The 22,717-nt window shown below is 48.1% G+C and overlaps 1 protein-coding gene across 6 annotated transcripts in view; it reads left to right on the forward strand.

Annotated features, from left to right (window-relative positions):
• TANC2 (tetratricopeptide repeat, ankyrin repeat and coiled-coil containing 2) overlaps positions 1–22,717 on the forward strand; it is a 173,931-nt gene that overhangs the window by 84,966 nt on the left and 66,248 nt on the right. For all 6 annotated transcript variants that reach the window (XM_027902017.1, XM_027902018.1, XM_027902020.1 and 3 more), the window contains 3 exons: positions 3,922–4,070; positions 9,057–9,243; positions 18,122–18,385. In XM_027902017.1, the coding sequence (XP_027757818.1) occupies positions 3,922–4,070; positions 9,057–9,243; positions 18,122–18,385 (600 nt within the window). The remainder of the gene's footprint in view (positions 1–3,921; positions 4,071–9,056; positions 9,244–18,121; positions 18,386–22,717) is intronic.

Raw genomic sequence — 22,717 nt, forward strand, 5'->3', positions numbered from 1 at the left:
GAGCGTTAGAACAGTGGGAACAGGAACTCAGAGCCTGCAGATGTAACACTGCTCTGTGCACAGAGTGATCCAGAGTGGGAAATCCAGAGTGATTTCCAGAAGGGAAAATCAGGAGGGCAGGAGCTTCCCATTCCCAGCACAGAGCCAGGGAAGGGAGGGAATCCTAAAACAGCCGCTCAGACTCCCATAGCTGTGCCCAGCAAAGTCCCATCTCCGTGGTGATGGAAAAGTGATGGAAAATCCAACGTAAATGTGGCTTAATTTCCCCCTATAGGAGAGTTGTTTTCATGAAGAACTGAACTCAGCCTTCCCTGCCACGGTTGAGTTGTTGAGTAGGAGTTGCCACGAGTTAGGGATGTGTTCAAGATGTGTCTATTCTGAAGCACTTGAAAGACTTGGACAGGTAAATGCAGCTGACCTGGAGATGGGACATGGCATTTACCTGGCTGTGAAATGTTGGGAGAGAGTCCCTGAGCGCGATTCCATGAGACACAAACGGCAGGAACAGCTAAACAAAGCTGTCAGCTGCCGTGAAAGCCCAAGTTACGTGGTCTGATGGCCACGGGGAGCTGACAGAGACCTGGCTGGGTGGGTCTGGGTCACCTCCCAGCACAGCAGCTCCCAAGAGCCCTTTCCCTCCTGTAGTTTTATGTGTGTTTATATAAAAATATAAACTTTCAGCTGATCATAAAGGGACAGCAAGTCACACAGATCTCTTAAAAACCCCTCGTGCGCATGCAGTGAGTCGGGGAGGGGTTTTTTTTATTCTTCTTTAAAGCTCCTGGCACCGAGCAGTTGGATGTTGGTTTTAGTGTTACTGACTGTTGATGCAGAGGCACGTGAGCTGATGCAACAAGTGCAGCAATTTCAGACCATGAGCATGCTGGATCCACAGATGGGTTTGGGGTTTGCATGTGCACAGCTGGGCAGGGTGTTGCTGGCTGTTGATACACCAGAGGTTGCTTGCTGGAGTTGACTGGGGGGTGTGTTTGAGCTGCTGTAGCTGGTTATAGCAGTGGTGTCAGAGCAGCTAAAAATACCTCAGGCCAGTTCTGTTATCAGTTCTGTGCTCAGATTCCCCTGGTGAGGCTGGAGGAACCGAGCGTGCTGGAGTGAGTGTAAAATGTGGCTGCGGCACCAACTGGATGGCACACGTGGGAAGGGAGGAAAAAAAAAAAACACAACACTTATATACCCTTTCCTTGAACTTAGGATGAGAGTATTAGGTCTTACTGTCAGCCTTGAAAGGCAACTTACAGCTTCTTTCCATAATACCCGTTCAAAGCACGTCAGAGCTGTGCTGTCTGTTCCTCAACGCTCAGTCAAACAACTGCACGTGTTTTTTAAGACCTAAGGAGGGAATAATCCAGTACAGAGGAGCTTTGCCTATGCTCAAAGTTATCTGCACTTTGAAAGCCGGGTTGTAATAAAATAATTGAGAGTTCTACATGAAACGTGGAGCTCTCAGAGCTCAGCTGTTGAGCAGCATCTCACAGGGAGCGAGCATGGAGTGATGGGACGAGGGGGAATGGCTTTAAGCTGAAGGAGGGCAGGTTTAGGTGGGATATTGGGAAGGAATTGTTGGCTGTGAGGGTGGGCAGGCCCTGGCACAGGTTGCCCAGAGAAGCTGTGGCTGCCCCTGGATCCCTGGGCGTGTCCAAGGCCAGGTTGGACGGTGCTTGGAGCAACCTGGGCTGGTGGAAGGTGTCCCTGCCCATGGCAGGGGAGTGGAACTGGATGATCTTTAAGGTCCCTTCCAACCCAGACTTTTCCATGATTCTCTGAATTGCAATCACAGAATGGTTTGGGTTGAAGGGGCCCCAGAGGTGTTGTGGTTCCATCTCCCCCTGCCATTAGGTCTGTTATCAAAGCAGACAGTTGTTACCCTCTGTATCTTCCATGTTCCAATGCAGCCACCTGGATAAGCTTGGACTTTTCTTTATTTTGCAGGTGAAAGCCAGTTTTGTGCCTGGTGGGGATTTCTTAGGGGTAGTAAAAAAAAAAGAAAAAAGAAGGGTTTAAGGGCAAGTTTAAACTCAGCCTCGGAGGAGTGAGTTTGGTTTGGGAGCAGTTCCCAACGCTGAGCTGAAGGAAACTGGCTGTGCCCAGTGCCCTGCAGCTGCCCCAGCATCACCTGGGCACTCCTAAACCCTCCCAGGTAGATCCAGCTCTTCCTTTCTGCCCAGATGTGTAAGCCAGCACTGTTGGAGTATTATTAATGTCCTGGTTCTGGAGGCAGAGCAGGGAACGCACAATAAACTTGTAATGATTCAGAACCTCCACGTCCTGGGTACAGCTATTTAGGGTAAAGTCTAAAAGTTCTTCCTTTTGCAAGGAAAGAAAAATAACCTTGGAAACAAAAGTCTCCCTAATTTTCATTTTACGTAAGCGTCTCTGTTCTGGCTTGGGCTCCCAGAGACAGTGAATGCCCCCAGACTGGCTGTGGGTGGTCAGCAGTTCAGCAAATTGGGCCATCCATCTAAATTTGTCTCCCTTAAATCTATCGGATTCACGTCAGCGTTGGTTCCAGCGGTACGATGGGGATTCAATAACTTCAAGGAAGCCTTCTGTGATCCTGCTGTAATCATCCATTTTCATAAGAGTGAAGCCACCGTGGAAGGACTGTTCCAGATGCTCAGCTCCCAGAGCTGGTGCTTGCAGGAACAGCAGCCGTGGTTGCACGGGAGGCGCTCTGGGGGTTTTTAATTTTGCAGTAGTGACACACCAGAAAAAGCTGCTGTAAACTTCCACTGTGGGAGTAAATGGGAAGTTCTGGAAGCAACTGGCTTAAATTTCCTGGGGTTTCGTACGTATCCCACACCGTGTGATTTGTGGGTTTCAGTTACAGTTATCAAAAAGGAATATTTTATGTTAAGGTAACATCCTTTTACTGGAGCTGCAGCCCAAACCAGGGCAGAGCTGGGAAATGGAGACGGGCTCTCTTCCAAATTGTACATTATCAGATGAATAATTAACTGTAGACTAATTGCAGATCCTAATTAGCCTCCTACAACTGCACCAAGCACAGTATTGCTTCAGTGTAACGTGGCAAAATCTTGACCTTCAGGTTTAACCCTGCTGCTGGTGTGAGCTTGACTTTCAGAGCCCAACTTATGTGTGATAATGCAACTTAAAAAACCTCCACAGGTTTTTGTTATAAAATTAAATGGATACAGAAGTGCCAGTACCCATGCCTGGCCTTTTCCTGGTGTGCATTGCTAGCTGGGAGCTTCTCTGTGCCACTTTTCCTTCAGGTGGTGGAAAAAAAATCGGGAAAAACTATCTGGAATGTTGGGTTTGGTCTGTTTTATAGACTTGATGGGGAACTGGCAGGTGGACTTTCAAGTCATGGCCCAGCAGGGTGAGTGCAGAAGGGTGGGTTGGTGTCTGGAGAGGCTTGATTGCTGTATAACCATGAGCATGTTTGGGGGGACAGCAGGTGACAGTAGAAGGTGCACGTGGATTTTCTGTCCCGGTCTTTCCTCTTAAGCACTCAGTAGCACAAGTTGGCTACTCTGCAGCTCATGGAATCCTTTCCAAAGGGGCACCTGTAGCCTTGGCTTCTCTGTGAGTAACTTGCAGGCAGTTTCTGTGTGAGGGAGGAGAGTAAATGCTCTCTGGGCAGTCTCATTCTCCGGTGGGACAGCAGGATGCCTGGGTTTGCTTCCTTGGGAGAAAACAACAAGCAGTGAGAGGAGGAACTACAGCTAACCCTTGGAAAAAACATGCACTGGCAATGCATGGCCTGAAGTGAATGACCAGCACAGGGTGGTAAAACAGGCTTGAGCAACGTGAATAACCCAAAAACCCGGATCCCCCAGGGCGCAGCGGGAAGAGGTAGCAGCGTCGGGTTGGCAGAACCACCGGGCGGCGGCCAAGGTGAACAAATTCCTGTCTGAATCTGGTTTTCTTCCCGTTTAGGTGATACTGAGCAGGAGCTGGGACCCCCTCCGTCCGTAGATGAGGCAGCAAACACACTCATGACTCGCCTGGGCTTCCTCCTCGGAGAGAAAGTCACGGAGGTTCAGCCAGGGCCCCAGTACAGCATGGAGGTGCAGGACGAGAACCAGGTACGACCCTCCCCCTGATCCCTGCTGGTTGGGATCTCTCTGGAGCACGGCAGAGGGTGGTTATTGCCCGATTCCACGGCAGGCAAGTGTCTCCCAGTGGTGCTGGGCTAAGGGCTGTGTCCCCTCGTCCTGCAGTGACTCATCCTTGGGGAGCAGCGGGACGCGGGTCAGGGATCAGCAAAAAGGCTTCTGTTGTTTCTCTGCCGCCGCAGATGTAGGAGTGGGCAGCGTTGCTAATCAGCTTACAGTGACCAGAATAAGCTGTTCTTGCCTCTGTCTTCACTGTGGTGTGTTTTTCAGGAGTGCTTTAGTGGTGTTACATAAAGGCTCCCGGGCTCTCTGCACGAGGCAGAGGGATGGGGTAATAGCCTGATTTTACAGATAGTCACAGTTCTTGCTCGTGTTTGCCCAACAAGGTGATTTCATGCTTGAAAACAGGTAGAGAAGGCAAATCATAAAATCTTTATTGTGATGGAGCTTGTTACGATCCCCCTGGCTGGCTGGAAAGCAGAAATCCTCCAGGCTGTGATATGGATTTTGTGGAAAGTGCCTGAGCCTGAATTTCTCCCTTCTCCTCCTCAAGCCTGGACAATTTACAGCGTTGGTGAGATGAGAATGAAACCAGGAGACATTTTCCATCCCCATTTTTTTTTATGAATTGACAGGTGGATAGCCCAATATGTAGCAGAAGAGGATGAAACTCAGCAAACACTTGTAATTCTCTCTTGTTTTAGCAGTCATCGTGCGACTCTGCTCAGGTCACTCAGATATTTAGCACAGGTGTAATTCAGAGGACCTGAATTCCTTAAGAGGTGGTGAAAAGTGGCAGCCAGGAAGAGCCTGTCCTCAGCCCAGGAAGGACATGGACCGTGGCTGCCCCATCCCTGCAAGTGTCCAAGGCCAGGTTGGCTTGACTGACACAAAAGGTTTTTGATCTCCTGGGCTAAAGTTTGCCTGAGAGCCAAGAAATGTAGTTTTGTCAAGCTTTTGCCTTTAACACATGCACATTTTAACACTTTCATTCAATTTTTTTAATGTGAGTTGTGATGGATTTGAAATGGACTTTACTATACATTGGGCTAGAAAATGTCCTTTTAACAGGCACCTATTTGAACTGAATACTTCAAAGCCAAGTGGAGCTTTCTACTGTAAATGGTTCCTTTTGTTGTTGCCTTTTGACAAAAATTAAATTCCCATCTTTTCTCTAAAGCCAAAGATGTCTTTGGAGAATAAATAAAAGAAAAATCTAAAGAGAAACAGCGGAGAGTTGTCCTCTAAAATAGATTGGTATCTTGGGCTGTGTGCTAATTTTTGCACGAAAAAGTTTTCCAGGGCCTTTGAATGCTATTCATGTGCTGGAGAAGATAAAGAGAGGCTGGTTCCTCAATTACCAAGTTAATTTTTTCCTTTCTTTGTGAACGTCTCCTGCTGTCAGCACTTGCCCAGAGTCTTGGAATACTCAAGGTTGGAAGTGACCTCAGGAGTCATCCCATCCCATCCCATCCCAGCTGGAGCCAGGGCTGGCTGCAGGGAGGGACTGTGGTGCTCAGGGCATGTCCAGGCAGGGTTTGGAAATCTCCATGGGTGGAGAATCCATGGGCTCTCCAGGCAGCCTGTCCCAGGGTCGGCCACTTCAACTGTGCAGAACTTTTTTCCTCCGATAGAAAATTTCCTCGGTAGAACCCGTGGCTGTCGCTCCTTGTCCTTTCCCTCTTTTCACTTCTGAGAGGAGCGGGGTTGTGTCATCTCTCCAAACCCCTGCAGACAGTGGAAGGCTGCAGCTGTGCCTGGATCCAGTGTAGGTGTCCCTTCTCCAGGCTGAATGAACCTTCTCCATCAGCTTCTCCTCCTCCTCTCCATCAGTGTCTCATCCTCCTCTTGCCTCTTCCTTTTCTCCATCAGCCTCTCCTCCTCCTCCTCCTCCTCCTCTCCATCAATTTTGCCTCTTCCTCCTCTCCACTGCCCTCTCCTCCTACCTCAGCCCTACCCATCCCACATTTTTGGGACCCTCCTCTGACTCTTCCATCTCCCACTGGCTGTGCCAGGACACAAATCCTGTCCAAGCTGAAGTTGCTCCTGAATTGCAGCAAATCTTGGGAAAGCCTCTCCAAGTCTCCTTCCCAAATCCAGTTTCTTCTGCTACCCTACGTCAAGTCGTGTTGAAAATCACACAGTGAGACATTTAGGGGATTTGCAAAGATTAATTCTTCTATTACTCAGTGATTAATTAAAATCTGATTGAGACTTTGACAGTTGGGTAGGTTTTATGCGTTAATTTGCAGGGGCTGGGCAAAGAAAACATTCCTTGTTGAAAACTGCTGCTTGTTATTCCAGCCATGCTTTGCCTTCTCAGGCAATGATTATTTGCCATCTCACCAGTGCTTGAGCTGGAGGGAAGGTAAGGGATGGAGATGTTTGCACTGAAACAGCCCCAATCTGTTCATCTCCCTGTTGCTTTTCCTCCAGTTGCCTTATTTTGAATGTGTCCAAGGATTTAATCTCTAATCCAGATTGCAGTTATTTAGAATGTTTTCTGTGCTGTCTCTTAATGGTGATTTCCTTGTTGAGGCATCCCAAATGCTGAAGATTAAATCCTTTCTCTCTTACTTTTTGGGGAACTCTTTTCTGGCTGCACTGGCTGCCAGAGCAGCACAAAGGACACCCAAAGCTCTGGCAGAACAGGGTAATTTTTCCAAGCTTAGTGAAAATGTGACAGATGAAACAGCAGCAATAATAATACAGAATGTTCTGTCAATGGAAATTTATATTTAAAACTCGCAGAGAGGAACATTTTTCTGTATCAATACAAAAATAAAACATGTCAATCAACGCCAAGTGATATACCATGTTACTTTATTATTTCCAGTCGCAAGGAGCTTGTTCTTCAGGAGCTGCATTGATAAAACTGCAAATAAAGGAACTTATATCACTTCTGGCATTTCATGAAACAATAGTGTTATCAGCTGGAGGGAGGATGAGTGTACCATCCCTGCACTGAATTTTAATTTGCTTTAAAGTGCAGTGTTTTCTGTGATTTAAAGTTAGTGGATGTTATTTTGTACTGAGATAAGTTTCAGTGGGGATTTGTTTAAAATGACAGTTAAAACAAAAAGACACAGAATAACTTCACCCTAAGGAATTTATAACAGTCATAAAGCTTCATGTTCTGGAAGGTGCCACATGTGAGCTGATGGAACTTTTAGATGCTGTAGTTTAAGGTTGGAAGGCATCTCTGGAGATCATCTACCTGGCACAGGTTGCCCAGAGAAACTGTGGCTGCCCCTGGATCCCTGGAAATGTCCCAAGGCAAGGTTGGAAAAAAACGCTGCAATGTTTGCTTTGAATGCTGACACACAAATTGTTTCTAATTTGGCCACTAGAACGAACAGAACTAATGTTGGAGAATTACAAGCAGATTCAGAAAAAACCAGGAGGGTGTTTAGGCATCTGAGGAGATGGGGAAGGTTCGTGGGGAGACAAGGCTCGTGACAGGTGATGTAACAAACGTGTGAAACCAGAACATGCAGGGAGCCAGAATTCCCAGAGCTCTCAGCTTGCCTGCAGTTGCTGGAAGGCACTGGGGGGGAAAAGTGTTGGTAGGTGCCAAGAACGTGAAAGAATGGAAAATAACAATAAGTGGGATCCAGATGAGATGGGGAGAGCAGAGCCTTGGTTTGCCTCTCCCGAGTGGTTCGAGGGGTGATGGTGTGTGGGTGATCCTGTTCTGGTGTATTTTAGAATCACAGCATCATTAAGTCTGGAAAAGACCTCCAAGATGATCAAGTCCAACCTTTGACTGAAGCCTACCATGCCCACTAGAGCAAATCACAGAGGGCCACATCTGCTTGTTGTCTGAACAGTTCCAAGGGTGGTGACCTGGGCAGCCCCTTCCAATGCCTGACCACTGTTTCAGTGATGAAATTTCCCCTTGTTTCCAACCCTCCTCTCCCCTGGCTCAGCTTGAGGCTCTTCTCCTGTCCCTTGTTCCCTGGGAGAGGAGGCCAACCCCGATGGATAGCGGAGGGAGATTATAAATCCTCCTGGAAACCCCCACCCGCTTCGTTGGGATCTCTGTGTCAAACACACAGTCCCTCCGGCAGAGCTGTGACATTGGCACTGCCTCCCTGCCTCGCTGATGTGCTGATCCACATTTGGGATGCTCTGGAATTGAGTTGACATCGATTCCCCTCTCCCTGGCCTGAGAGCAGAGGGGCTGCCCCGTCCCCCCCTCCACTGCCGGGGATGCTCCGTGTTGCCTCCGGTCACACTCCGAGGAAGGATTTTTACAACTCCCGTTGGATAAAGTGGGATTCTTCCTGGTAGCTGCACACAGTAGCTGCCTTCTGATTTAAAAACCAGTAAATCTTTCCATGTTCTGCTTGCAAAAGTCCATCCTAGATGTTTTTTTTTTAAGCTTCAGGTACGGAACAGCGAGGAGGAAATAAAATTGGGTGTCAGGCCTGTTCTGCAGTGCTCACCTTGGGTTCAAATGCCACAAAGGAAGGGAATACAACATTTGTAGAGCACAATAAAACCTGCAGCCCCACTGAGGGTTCTGGGCAGGAGGAAACAGCCCAGAGGTCTTTGTAGGATTTGCTGGATGTGATGTTCCTTGCTGTAGATGAAGGTGAGACCCCACTGTGTGCTTCCCACTGGGAGATCTCCACTTCAGCAGAGGCTCAGAATTTAGATCTCTATCCTGATTTTTGCCTTTTTCTTTAAGCTTCCAATTAAAAAAATTCCTGATCAAGTATGGAATCAAGCTTGTGGTAGACACCACTGGTTATGTTTTCCGTGGTTCCCGTCCAACGTGGAAGTTGGAATCTCCAAAGGAGAAAATGAGCCTGGTGTCTGTTTGCCACAGGTTGGGGGGGGTGGCCCAGGGGAGGTTTTGAACCAGTAAAGCGATTTTTGCCTTCCCCACGCGGAGCAGGGCGAGTGTGAGCTGTGAAGGAGCCCTCACAGACGTGTCCCCCTCCCTTGCAGAGCTCGGCGGTGACGCAGCGCATCAGCCCCTGCTCCACCCTGACCAGCAGCACGGCCTCGCCGCCCGCCAGCAGCCCCTGCTCCACCCTCCCTCCTGTCAGCACCAGTGTCACGGCCAAGGACTGCACCTACGGAGCCGTCACCAGCCCCACCTCCACCCTGGAGAGCCGGGACAGCGGCATCATCGGTGAGTGCCCGGCCTGAGCGCTCCTCATCTGCAGGAGTGTCCCGGGATGGGGTCGGTTTGCAGCCGTGGAATCCCGGGATGGTTTGGGTTGGAGGGGATCTGCAAGATCTTTCAGTTCCAGGGGCTTCCACAGAACCTTCCAACCTTCCACCAGCCCAGGTTGTTCCAAGCCCCGTCCAACCTGGCCTTGGACACTTCCAGGGATGGGGAAGCCACAGCTTTTCTGGGAATTCCATTCCAGCCCCTCACCACCCTCACAGGGAGGGAAGAATTCCTTCCCAATATCCCATCTAACCATGCCCTCTGGCAGTGGGAAACCATTCCCCCTCGTCCTGTCCCTCCAGGCCCTTGTCCCAAATCCCTCTCCAGCTCTCCTGGAGCCCCTTTAGGGCCTGGAAAGGGTTTTAAGGTCTCCCTGGAGCCTTCCTTTCCCCAGGCCAAACAATCCCAGCTCTTCCAGCCTGTCTCCAGAGCAGAGGGGCTCCCAGCCCGCTTGGCATCTCCATGACCACCTCTGGACACGCTCCAGCAGATCCACATCCTTCCCATGTTGGGACCCCAGAGCTGGATGCAGCGCTCTATTTAGATAATAGATATTATTTAGGTAATACCCTTCTATTTGCTAATTAGGGGGGTGATTTTGTACTATTCAAGTTAGAACTGCAGTGACCAAGGTGAACTGGACCTTACATAGTAGCTGGTGAAAACTGGGAGGTAAGAGGTTGATAACTTTGCATCAATTAATTTACTTTTGGATCTTATTTATATGGTGAAAGAGGAAGCCTCGGGCAGAGCTGGGTTAAATCAGCACAAATATCCAGGTGCTCTAGCAGGTTTTTTCCTTGGGTGGTCTGTAGGTTGTAAGTGTAAAGAATCTGGAGGAAGTAACATGCACAGATTAATTTCTGTTTAATAGCTGGAAAGGCACAATGGGAGAACATGAATGTGACACCAGGCAGGATGGCCCTCGCTTGGTTGTCCCTGCCATGAGTTGTATGTTGAGTATTTCTCCAGCCTGGGAAGATTTTACTTCGCCAGCAGTTCATGTAGTGTTTAAAAAAAGAAGAAGAAAGGCAGGTTGATAATTTTGGGAGGTTTGTTGCACCAGTGATTAATATTTTGCTTGGCTGATCAGGTAATCTGGGCTTAGTTCAGGCTCCTGGGTGCCACAGCAACCCTTGCAGCGCTTCTGCCTGCGTGATCTTCAAATGCAAATGGGTGAGCTATTCTGAGCCGCTGCCAAAGTAGGTTAATGAATCCTTGGGAAGAGTCACTGCAGGATCCCACCCCCTCAGCTCTGTGCTCACAGAGGGGCTTTGGGTGGCCTCTGTGCTTCACCTGGCTGGCAGAGAAGCATCAGCACCATCCCAGTTCCTGGCACGATGAGGTGTCGAACCCTTTTGCTCTTGACTCCCAGCCCTGCCCCTCTGTTCAGTAGGTCTGTAGGAATTAATTTTTAAATCTGATACATTTTGTTTCACCTTTCACAAGGAAGGTTCTCTCTTAAAGGTTCTCCTGTCGGGATCTTAAGATTTTCCCGTGGAAACTTTGGAAATAATAGAAGGTGGCCTATCCCAAGGCTACGTTAATGCATCCCAGATGGAAAAGTCGTGTCCAAATGAGCTGGTGGGGGATAGTGGAAGCACTTTTCAAGGCTTTCCTCTGCCAGTGTTTTCACTCCAAGGAAGACAAGGTCTTCTTTCCTCCCTTGTTTCCTCTCCCCCTTTATTTTGACAATAACATTTTCAACACCTTATCCTGGGGTTTGACAGAAGCTGAACAGCTGTAACAAATGGTGTGGAAAAAGCTCTTCTCCAGCCAGGCTTTCCAGCAGTGAAAAAATTGGGAGGTTTTCCACAAAGCCTGATTTTGTGCACCCCCAGCCTGTCCTGCAGGTGTAAGGTCAGTGGCAGCAAAGGGGAGGTTGTTCCCCCTGGGAGGTGGGTGCAGTTTGACCATTCCCCTCCCACTGGGATGGGAATTGGGTGTGCACGGGTGGGAAAGGTGCTCCCTGTTTGACAGCAATTCCCTGGAATTGTTTGCACTGGGGAGGAGACAAATATTCCACCTGTGGGATGCAAAACCCACCTCATGTTCTTCTTAACTGCCCACCAAGGTGGACAGAGTTTTGGTGTTGTAGTCTGGATGTCAAGACTGAATCTTAACCAGTCAGGTTTTCTCTGATGACTTGTCCTCCTGGAGTTATTCCTGTCCCTTTTTATGTCACCTCTTACATAATTTCAGTTATTAGAGAACAAGTGTGTCCTGTCTCTGATCTGCACAGTGCAGGGACTGTTTCATGGCTTTAATAAATGCATCAATTGGCTTAAAACAGACTGACTTTGAAATTTTTGAGCCTCTGCGGGTAAAGGGAAGCTCAGTCTGAAAAAAAAAAGTTACAAAGTCCAGATCTTTACATTCAGGTATTCCTTATTTGTAAAAGAAAAGCAGTGGGGAAGGGGGCAGGAGGGGAGCCAAGAGGAGAGGCAGGAGCAAGCCAGCCCTTTCTCCTGGATGCCACAGAATCCTGTCCGTGTAAAACAGGATGGCTGGTGAAAATCCTGACCTGACTGTAACCCCTGAACGGCTTCCAGGATTCTTTGGCTCTCGCTGCGTAAAAGCAGCCAACTGTTAATGTTGAGAAATCTGCTACTGAAAAGAAAACTGGTCAGAGATTCACGTGCTGCTCCGGGGGAACTTTGCACCTCACGGCCCCACCGACGTGGGCTGGAGAGCTTTGCTGCTGGAACGCAGCAGAACAGGGGAAAATCCCCACCAATCTTAACAATCCTGCAGAATGGACCAGCAGACGCTTCTTGCCACTGTGCAGAGCTTACCCAGGTGATGTTCAAAGCAGCTCTTGATGCCATTAGCAAACACTCTCCTGAGGGAAGGAAAGGCTGTTTTCCGTGTGGCATCTTCCCATGGAAGTGCTGTCACTCAGCTCCAGATGAGATGGGGCCCCCCTGCTCCTTCATGCTGAGCCCTGTGATGACCTGCACTCTGTTCCCTGCTGGCTTGTCATGGGATCATCCTGAGCAGGGACACAGGTATGTTGGAAAAGCAGCTTAAAGGGGAGGCAGGTGAGCTGTGGAAATCCTCCTGCCCTGGTGACGTGCACGGCTCTGATACCGTGTGGACCAGTCGCCTTCACTTAGATTTTTGTGGATTTATTAAATGAGAAATGACACGTAAAGGAGCCCTGTCCCCTCCTGGGAGTCCCTGGCATGTAGCTTTTCCCCTCTTAGTCTTTTTTTGCTGTTTTTTCCTCTTGATTCCTGAGCTTTTGTCAAGATGCTGCTTTCAACAGATGTATGTGTTCGTGGGTTAAAAATAGGTTTGTTAATAAATTCACCTAAGTGCCTGCTAAGCAGAATAGATGCTGCTGACAATAAAACAAGATGGATTTGTTTGCAACTTTAACTGCTTTGAGAAAGGAACAAAGAGCAGCTCCAAAGGCACATCAAGATAAATTTATCTCAGGTTAAATATTTTTGTGATCTTACAGTTAAAGCATTTGAATTCTGACACTCTCATCAGTATTATGAAATGCTCTGTTAATAATGAATAAGATTTCTGAGAATTACAGATCTTTTTTTGAATCCAGCCAGCTTCCATTTGGGCTTGTTGCAGAGCCAGAAGGTCCCCCCTGAGCCTCCTTTCTTCCAGGCTGAGCCCCCCCAGCTCCCTCAGCTGCTCCTGCTGCTCCAGCCCCTTCCCTGGACACGCTCCAGCCCCTCAGTGTCCTGTTGGGGTTTTTATGATGTTTTCGTAAATCAGCCGTTAAGACTGTTACCTCTGTGTTAGATTTGGGACCTTTTTAACAGATTTATTTCATGTTTACAGTAGTGGACTGTGCTTAACAGCATCCATTGCTTTGTTTCTGCCAGTGATAAGCTGCAGTTTATAAACTGAAGCTGGGCTGAGCTCTTCTGTCTCACGGTGTTTGCAGGGACTTGGGCTCTGGTGGTGGGAGTGCCTGGCTCTGTTGAAGTGCTGCTTTATCTAGACCTTGCATTTCTGACCTGAGGAGCAGGCAGGTCTGAGGTCTGGGAGGCATTCATCCCATTCCTCATCCCATTCTTCATTCCCATTCTTCATTCCCATTCTTCATTCCCATTCTTCATCCCATTCTTCATTCCCATTCCTCATCCCATTCCTCATCCCATTCCTCATCCCATTCCTCATCCCATTCCTCATCCCACTTGGCAGCCAGTGCAGCAGGGGACTCGGATTTAGAGCAGAACTGATTTAGGGTCAGCGCGGTGCTGCTGTCGACGTGTTTTTCATTACGTTTCAAGACCTTTCGTGTGCTCACCCTGATTTATAAAACCTCCAGGCTTGGCACAGAAATGGCTTTCACCTGTTTTAATCTCTGTCTATTTACAGGATTGTTTATATGAATTAAACCAGTGATTTTAATTCGTGGGTTTTTTCCCTCTTATTTGAGATTTGCGTTGAAAGAGAAATCAAATCTCCGGCGAGCCGTGTGGATTTTGACCTCAAGCCTCGAGCAGGGCCAGACTTAAACATTTTGGGGGTTTATTTTGTTTTTTACATGGATATGCCTTAAACCCTCTGGCTGGTGGTGTCCAGCAGAGACTATATGATGTTCTAAAGGTGCTCCAGGGTTGCTGGGGCACGGGCTGCGTGTGACCTCCTTCCCTCGGGAAAGGTTTGGACTGATGCTTCCTGCCTGCCAAATTTCTCTGTTTGGCAGCTGGAGCGGTCTGGGCCGGCGTGGCTATATTTAGGTGTGTCCCTCTGTGGCTGAGTTTGTGAAGGCTTACGTAGATTAGGGTAAAAAATTTATTTCACTCCTTGCCAACTCGCACATGTTGGCTGGGCCGTCTCTGATGCGATGAGGCAAGTGGTGCTGGAGACGAGGGGAACGAGGTTAATTCAGCCTGGGTTTGGAGCTCGTTGCAGGGCAGAATATTGAAGCTCGTTGCTTTGCTGCAGTTACTTCTTTGAAGCAACAAAATCCCTGCTTCCTGCTCGAGACACTGTAAATCTTCACATTTAATTAACGTTACCGCTGTTGGTCATCGGCAGGTGGGACCCGCAGAAAACTCTTCTCCTGCAGTTCCAGCTGGCAGGGGAAGGTAAAGGTTGATGTTTGCCAGGCGTGGTCTTTGCCTGGAGGAGAATTGGATGGGATGGCAAAAATCCCCTCGTGTGTTTGGCTGGAGACAAGTTCAGTTGAAAGGCTCCTGCCCCAGGGCAAGCTTAGGCCAGCTTGCAGCTAAATGAGAAATAATATCTGTGGCCTGTAAATACATGAAAGTCTCTGAGCAGTGTGGTGCTGTCTGCAGTGACTGAGGTGCTGTCTTGGGGGGCTGCTGCTGTTCAGCTCTGGTATTTCCCCAAAGAAATAAAAATACTTGCAAAAAGTTCCAATCAGAATGTTTCACCAAAGGGAAACGAGCCAAGCTGGGAAAGGAAAGTTTGACACAGGCGAGTCCTCTGCCAAGGAAATGCAGGAGTGAATCCTGAGCGCTCAAAGCAAGGTGGGAAAGGACTCCAGGATCTCTGGAATGTGTTCCCTCCTGACATGACAGTCCCAAGTGGCTTCAGATGTGCCCCTCGGAGCTGGTGCAGGTGGTGCTTGTGCAGAGGGTGGGTTGGGATCTTGGGGATCAGAGATGCAGCAAAGCCTGGGAGAACGAGGATGGGGAAGGGCCTTGATTTGAAGCCGTGTGAGGATGCTGAGGGCACTTGGTGTGTTCAGCTGGAGAAGAGGAGACTGAGGGGAGAGCTCATTGCAGTTCCAGCTCCCTTGGGAAGGGAAGAGGAAGGGCAGGCACTGAGCTCTGCTCTGGGGGAAGCAGGGACAGCCCCCAGGGAATGGCTGGAGCTGTGTCAGGGCAGGCTCAGGTTGGATCTCAGGGAAAGGTTCTTCCCCCAGAGGGTGGTTGGCACTGAACAGGCTCCCCAGGGCAGTGGGCACAGCCCCAAGGCTGCCAGAGCTCCAGGAGGGTTTGGATGATCCTCTGGGGCACAGGGGGGGACTCTTGGGGATAGTCCTGTGCAGGGCCAGGAGTTGGACTGGGTGATCCTTGTGGATCCCTCCCAGCTCAGCATATCCTGTGATTCTGTGGAAGCTGAGGGCAGGATTGCAGAGGGGCACCATGCTGCCTATGCCCTCTCACCCAAAGGGCTTCCCATCCATTAGCATATTTTACAGCACTCAGATGGTTTAGATGCTTCAAATTCCGTGTATTTTCACACTGCACAGTGTGAGACCGGAGACACATCTCCATGTCTATAAATACGTAGATATTTATGCACACACGTCTGTATTTATATCCCTGTGCTATTACTTGGGTGCTGTGGAGAACCTCAGCTGTTTGTGCCCATCAGGTTCCTCCTGCTCTGGGTGTGACTCACACCATCTTACCCCATCTTACTCCATCCCTGCGAGGTCTCATCTGCCCCCAGCAGCCACCAGCACGTGCCGTGGTCGGTGCGATCCCAGGGAGCAGGGCCCCGGCATGGCAAGGGGGGTGCTTTTATTTTCCACCAGGGTTGTGCTTCTGGGCTGGATTTGGCAGTGGAAGAGCTTCAGGTGTTCTCCCGTGGCCTCTCCCCGTGCCCTGGTGTAACGTGTCCCATCACGTAACCCGATGCACTGCGGAGTCTTGGGGGTTGAAGGATGTGCCTCCCAGCAGGTGGCTCGAGGCAAAAATTCCTGCTCTTTGATGGATTGGAGGTCACCAGTTTATCTCTTCCCCACTTCAGAGCACAGTGTCTGTCAAAGGTTGCATTTTTTTTTTTTTTTTGAGCTTCTGGTTGATGACGTTTCCTTGAGTTTGAAAGTCGTAGAATTACAGGTGGTTTGAGTTGGAAGGGACCTTTACAGAGCAGGTAATTCCAGGTGCCACATCCACACATTTGGAAGACTTTCCAGGGGTGGGGCCTCCACTGCTGCCCTGGGCAGTCTGTTCTAGTGCTTGACCACCCTTTCAGGGAAGAAATTTTCCCTGATATCCAACCAAAACCTTCCCCTGGTGCAACTTGAGGCCGTTTCCTCTCACCCCATCGGACTAGATTGGGATGGAGTGGAATGGAATAGAATAAGAATGAGAATAAGAATAAAACATTTCAGTGGGAAGGAACCTACAATGATCATTGTGTCCAACTCCCTGACCCTCTCAGGGCTGCCCAAATCTTTGCCACTTCCATTGTATTTTTGCCAGCTTGGCACTCCCAGCTTTTCCCTGCTGAACACCAAACTGCATCAGCCTTAGTAGTTGCAGATAATGGGAATTTTCTCAGATTAGGGTCACACTGTGGATAAGTTTTATCCCCCTGAGATGTGCTCTATGTGTCAGTTCACGTTGCTGACTCAGAACTAACCCGATGCCTTTGCCTTTTAACTAAAATTAAAATTATTTTGGTTTAACATGGCTCCTAGAAGAGATTAAATGCACAGGACCATCACTTCAGCCTGTGTAGCAGCACTTAGATCATCCAGGGCTGTTCAGCAGGTAAATTAATCCACAGGGAACAATCCTAAATACCTGATTCAGTGACGAGTTTGCACATAAAACAGCGTTAGTGTAAACCAGTGAAAATTATGTTTCAAATGAACACAAATTGTCAATTAGAAAAGGGGCCAGCAGGACTTATTAGCTCTTTTTTTTTCTTTTTTTTTTTTTGTTGCTTCATTTAGAGAAAACTTATTTTGACACATAGTTATTTTGTTTTTCCTCAGTTTGATGTGTTGGAAGATGACTGATGGCAGCTGCTGATTTGTTTCTACAAAGATTAATTAGACACATACTGAGATAGGCTTTTAAAATTAATGGATTTTAATGGATCAATGGATTTTTTTTCCCCCCTGTAAATAGACAACCTAGTCTGCCTGCCCTGCAGACCCAGACTTTGAAATGGAGATTTTTCTAGAAAACCATTTCACACGTATTTCGTAAGCAATTCGAAGGACCAAGAGAAGTCTGTGAACATCTGTTTTCTGTTTTTATCTAATTTTTCGTATCCTGAATTGTAAATGTGTTTACCTGACAGCAAACCTATGTTTAAATGCCAACAAACAAATACCATTTCTTAGCAGTTGCATGTGTTGGTTTTAAAATTTCAAAACACGCTGCAGACAACTACATTTTGGAACATTTCGTGGGATGCAAAGATGCTGATCCCACTGCACAGGCAAGAAACCCAACAGTGAGAAATAAAGCCGTAGAAACAGGGAGTTACAGCCAGTGGGAAACCTCATCAGGACCCAGAAGAGAAAATACCAACAGGGAGAAGCTGGTGGTGGTGTGGATCGATAGTATTGCCACTTCCCAATGTGAAAGTCAGTGCAGCAGTGCTCCTCACCTGTAAAATGAAATAATCGAAGGGAAAATGGGTGGATTACAGTTCAAGCTTCGTAAAAAAAACCTGCTGTCAGTCAGATGAGACGAGGGGTTCAGCTGCTGAACCAAACTAATCCGTGGAGCTGGTGGTTTGGGCAGGTCGGCGGGGGCTTCTCAGTGTCACAGGGTCCTGCAAATACCTCCCTGCAAAGGTCACAACTACAGTGCAGATGAAAAGACAGGAGGAGCCTTGATCATGTTTCTTCCCTGGCAGTTCCTGCTCTTTCTGGAACGGCGCATTTTGGACCCAGAATATTTAATACTCTCCGTAATTACAAATGGCTTTTAACAGTATGAGCCAAAACACGAGAGCTTAAATGTTCTTTTAGAAGTCGTAAGCGGCAACAGTATCATTAAACTAAAATCCATAATCTCTGATTTATGTGGATGTGGAAAGTCTGATGGAGCTCAGTTCTGGCTTCGGCGCTGGAGCAGCGCGCGCGCGCTCAGCCATTCCTGCCCCGTTACTCACTTTGTTTATCATCTCTCTCCCTTTCCAGCCACTTTGACGAGCTACTCCGAAAACGTGGACCGCACCAAGTATGGAGGGGAGAGCAGTAAAGAGCTGGGATCTGGAGGAAACCTGAAGCCTTGGCAGTCCCAGAAATCCAGCATGGACTCCTGCCTGTACCGCGTGGACGAGAACATGACGGCCTCCACCTACAGCCTCAACAAAATCCCCGAGAGGAACCTGGAGACCGTCCTGTCCCAGTCGGTGCAGTCCATCCCTCTTTACCTTATGCCACGGCCAAATTCAGTAGCAGGTAAGGAAGCCACGTTTGTGCCTTTGGGTCACACAGCACCTTCTTGTCGCAGCACCTTCGTGTGTCCTCCTCCTTATCCAAGCAGAAATCTCCTTTCTGGGGTCGTCGTCGTTAAGAGGGACAAAAAATTAGTCTGTTTGTTTGGCTTATTGTTTCTAAATGGAAAATTCCTGTTGGTGGGGGGAAATTGGTTCTGATGATGCTCAATGGGTTATTTCAGCAGTTTGTGGTCCCTCTGTGACAGAATTGTCCAGCTGTAAGATTATTGGAGAATATGTTCAAGGAGAAAAGGTTCTTTGCTGTCGTTGCAATGCACATATCTCATGTTTAAAGTGCCAAGGCATCACAGCCATTTCTGCTATTTTGAAGGATTCATTGTGAGTAAAATCAAGTGTCTGATCTTCTCTGAAGAGCTTTGGAGTTAAGAGAATGATGGGACTTTCTGCCTACACGAGGTTGGCTCTGGGTCCCACCTCTCGTGGTGGCCTTTGCCCCGAACATCTCAGCACACAGGTGTCCTCACACCTCACAGCACCTGGGGCTTGCTGACGATGAAAATCTTTTGTCTTGGCGTCAAGCCAACATTATTTTAATTTAAATTCCTGTCTGCTGTTCGAAACATTCCAAAATGATGCTGTGCCATGCCTTGCTGATGTGTTTTCCTGGCCTGCTGAGTGTCCCCCTGAAGCTGGTGACAGCAGGGCAGAAACAAGAGATGGGATTAAAAATATTAAAGCTGCTTGCCTGGAATTATTCCCCTTTTCCTTTATTGCCCCATATTTTTTTTCTTGCTGGGTGACTTCTCTGAGGTGAAACATTCTGGTGCTGGTGTGTCTGTATAAGCACGTGGAGAAATCCAGGCTTTGAATTCCGAGTCCCTGTGGATTGTCCCGCTGCCTGGCAGCAGGAATGCTGCTCCAGAAAGTCCAGGGATGGAACTGAGAGATATCCCAGGATGCTGTGTGTTAAATCAGCATCCCTGTGTTGCATAACTGGATTAGGTTCCCTTTTTAATCCCACTTTGGCCAGTCACAGACCTGAAAGCGATGTCGAAATGAGATTTAGAGATGCTGGAGTAGCAACAGCCCGAGCATGGGGGTGCAGCACAGGCTGAAAACCTGCATTTCAGGCTGGAAAGAAGGGTTGGGGAAAAACCTGGAAAGCTCTGCTTGCACAGCCTGATTGCTTTAGAGTAATTTCTCATAAATGACACGGTGCAAACACCTTCCAAAGCAAGCAGGGTGGGTTGGGCATGGTGAATTTAAATGCACATGTTTTGGTTTAATTAACTTTCAGAGTTGTTGCCTTGCTTGGTGCATTCAGAGACAAATATTATTTCCAGAGAAAACTACCCAGCAAGGTTCAGAAACACCTTTTCCTTCTGGATTTCTTTTTTGGGGGGAGTTTTTGCTGCTTCCTATGTCAGCTGACACCGTTCATGTCCCAGGATAAATCGTGGTGGTTACTGTGGACACGAATACAAGATGTGCCTTTTAACTTTTTATCACCCAATCCTCACATATTGGCTCCTGTAAGCTTATGGCACCAGAAAATTCTTGGTTTAGAATGGATTTATGTGGATGTTTTTTCCCCAGACCGTTTAACCCCGTTATCTTTGTGCTTGAATGATGGGAAAGGGAAACCAGGTGTAGCTTTTGGGGTTGATTTAAGCCACTGCCCAAAGAGTTAATCCTGAGCTGCCAATTCCATGTCCTTGCTCCAGCTCCACACATGGGATAACCACCTGATAAACCAGATTAGCTGACTAATCCAACTGAAAATGAACCCTCCAGAAAATTGGTGTATTAATTTATAACCTCAAGGTCGCCAGTGTGGAGGCAAAGCGTGGCTGGGCAGAAAGCTGCCTTTCTTTTAGTGGCATTCCACTGTAATTCCACATTTGAAGGTAATCATGAGATCACAGCTTTGCTAAAACAGGCTCTTCTTGTCTAATTTTTTCTTGTCTCTCTCTTTTTTTTTTTTTTTTTCAAATCCAGTTGAATTTGTGTACAAACAAAGTCTGTTCTTGGGAACCCAAGCATGGCAGCGCTTACACCTCTTGTAAGCTTTTTTTTCTTTTTTTTTTTCTTTAAGATTCTCCCAGAATATCTTCCAAAACAGCACAAAAATGTTCTTTCTCACAGCAGCTTGCAAAGAGCAGTCACTGAATGTCAGCAAGCAGGTTACAACTGGGAGCAGCTCTTACAATCCATAATCTTTCCTGTGGGGGTGATGAGGCCCTGGCACAGGTTTTCCAGAGAAGCTGTGGCTGCCCCTGGATCCCTGGAAGTGTCCAAGGCCAGGTTGGACGGGGCTTGGAGCAACCTGGGCTGGTGGAAGGTGTCCCTACCCATGACAGGGGGGTGGAACTGGATGATCCTTAAGGTTCCTTCCAACCCAAACCATTCCATGATTCTGTGATTATTCTCATCTTGCACTTTGTCACATAATGTATCTTCAGTTTAAAAGTTGGACATTCAGGTCTTTGAAGGAACAGGGATTTCTTAGGGAACTTTGCATTTCGTGGACACAAAGAACGTCCCGTTCTATTCCCGTCACCCGTGAAATGAAACGTGAAATCTTGTGTTACCCAAAAACCACATTCATGGTTTATAAGGTCTGTTTAAATATTAATAGGGAATTAAAATGCCCTTATATAATATACCAGCTCTGCTCTTTTTGCTGTTGGAGAGTATAAAATAGCAGCAAATGTATTATCAGTGACAAACTTGAATGGAACTGGAATGGTATCAGAGAATCACAGAGTGGTTTGGGTTGGAAGGGACCTTAAAGATGATTCGGTTCCACCCCCCTGCCATGGGCAGGGACACCTCCCACCAGCCCAGGTTGCTCCAAACCCCGTCCAACCTGGCCTTGGACACGCCCAGGGATCCAGGGGCAGCCACAGCTTCTCTGGGCAACCTGTGCCAGGGCCTGCCCACCCTCCCAGCCAGGAATTCCTTCCCAATATCCCATCTAAACCTGCCCTCTCAGTTTGAAACTATTATTGTTGCAGGTATTGTTGGCTCTGAGGGCAGGGTTTGCAGAAATACCTGTAAATTCTGTCCTTTTGGGAACATGGCCCTGGCAGGGGAGGTGGAATGAGATGACCTTTAAGGTGAACTGAATCCCTTCCCTCAGACAAGAACAGCAACACCCCCCTGCCCTCTCCCCATCTCCCCCCAGAGACCCCATCTGCAGAGTCCATCCCCCCTCCCTGGGCTGCCAAATACCAATTTCAGCTCAGGATGGTTTGTATTTGTTGCTCAAATAGTGCATTGACACTGAATTATCTTCCACTATTTGCCATTTCCCTGGGAGAATTGCATCTGCAGTATGCAAATATTATTTCTGAGGAGGCACTTTTCCCCTCTGTGGTGTTTTATCTGCAGTCACTGTGTCTCATTATGTGGGATAAGGTTCAGGATTGAGGGGAAGCTTTCAACAGTTTAATATTATATTTTCTAAGATAAATTGATCTTGCATAATTTTTGAGGTGCTGAAGCCTCTTCTCAAGAAAAAAATCGCTCCCAGTTCCTCTGGCCTTAGATCTCTTTAATTATTCCTCAGTTCTAAATCAGGAAGATAAATCTCAGTTCATCCTGAGCCCTGGCAGGGCAGTTACTGACAGTTGGGAAAATAACCCATGGCAAAACTGAAATGGATCTGCAAACAGGCATTGTGTGAGAGTCTCCTCTGTTGTGGCCGTAGATGGTGATGGTGATGAAGGTGGGAAGGGAGCCTGGCTTTGGGCTGCTGAGAAATAACTCCTCGCTTCTTGTAGGGCCAACAGTAAATCAGGCCACTGGCCATCCTACAGCGCCCAAAATCCACCCCTGCAAAACATCTGGGGTCGCAGCTGGTGCTCATCTCACAGGCAGGACAGAGGTGGAAATGAGACCCTTCAGATAACTAAAAGAAAAATAAAATGTCCTGTCAGGATTGAATTCTTCCCAGGAAATGAAACAGTTCTTGTTCTGGAGCAAGCAGAGCTGCTGATGGGCTTTCCTTGAAGAGCCTTAGAGGGGTGGTGGGTTGGGAGGGACCTTTAAAGTCATCCAGTCCATCCCCCTGCTGTGGGCAGGGATGTCTCCACAAGACCAGGCTGGCATGGATGGAGGGATGAGGGCTGCAGGAGGAAGGACCAACCTGCCTGATGTGGCTCCAGGGTACCCTCAGGACACTTGGGAGCTTCCTGGGGGTGCTGCAGTGAAGCTGCTCTTCCCCTGCGGATCCTCTGGCTCAGTGACACAGCAAAACTGGACAGAAATTGCGATGCAAAAGGCTCATTTCAGGGGCCAGGCAGGAGTGACCCTGAGGGTGATGGTGAGA

Source organism: Empidonax traillii, unplaced genomic scaffold (genome assembly GCF_003031625.1).
Source record: "Empidonax traillii isolate 1590-97213 ecotype Southwest subspecies unplaced genomic scaffold, ASM303162v1 scaffold832:size729604, whole genome shotgun sequence".
Taxonomy (NCBI): domain Eukaryota; kingdom Metazoa; phylum Chordata; class Aves; order Passeriformes; family Tyrannidae; genus Empidonax; species Empidonax traillii.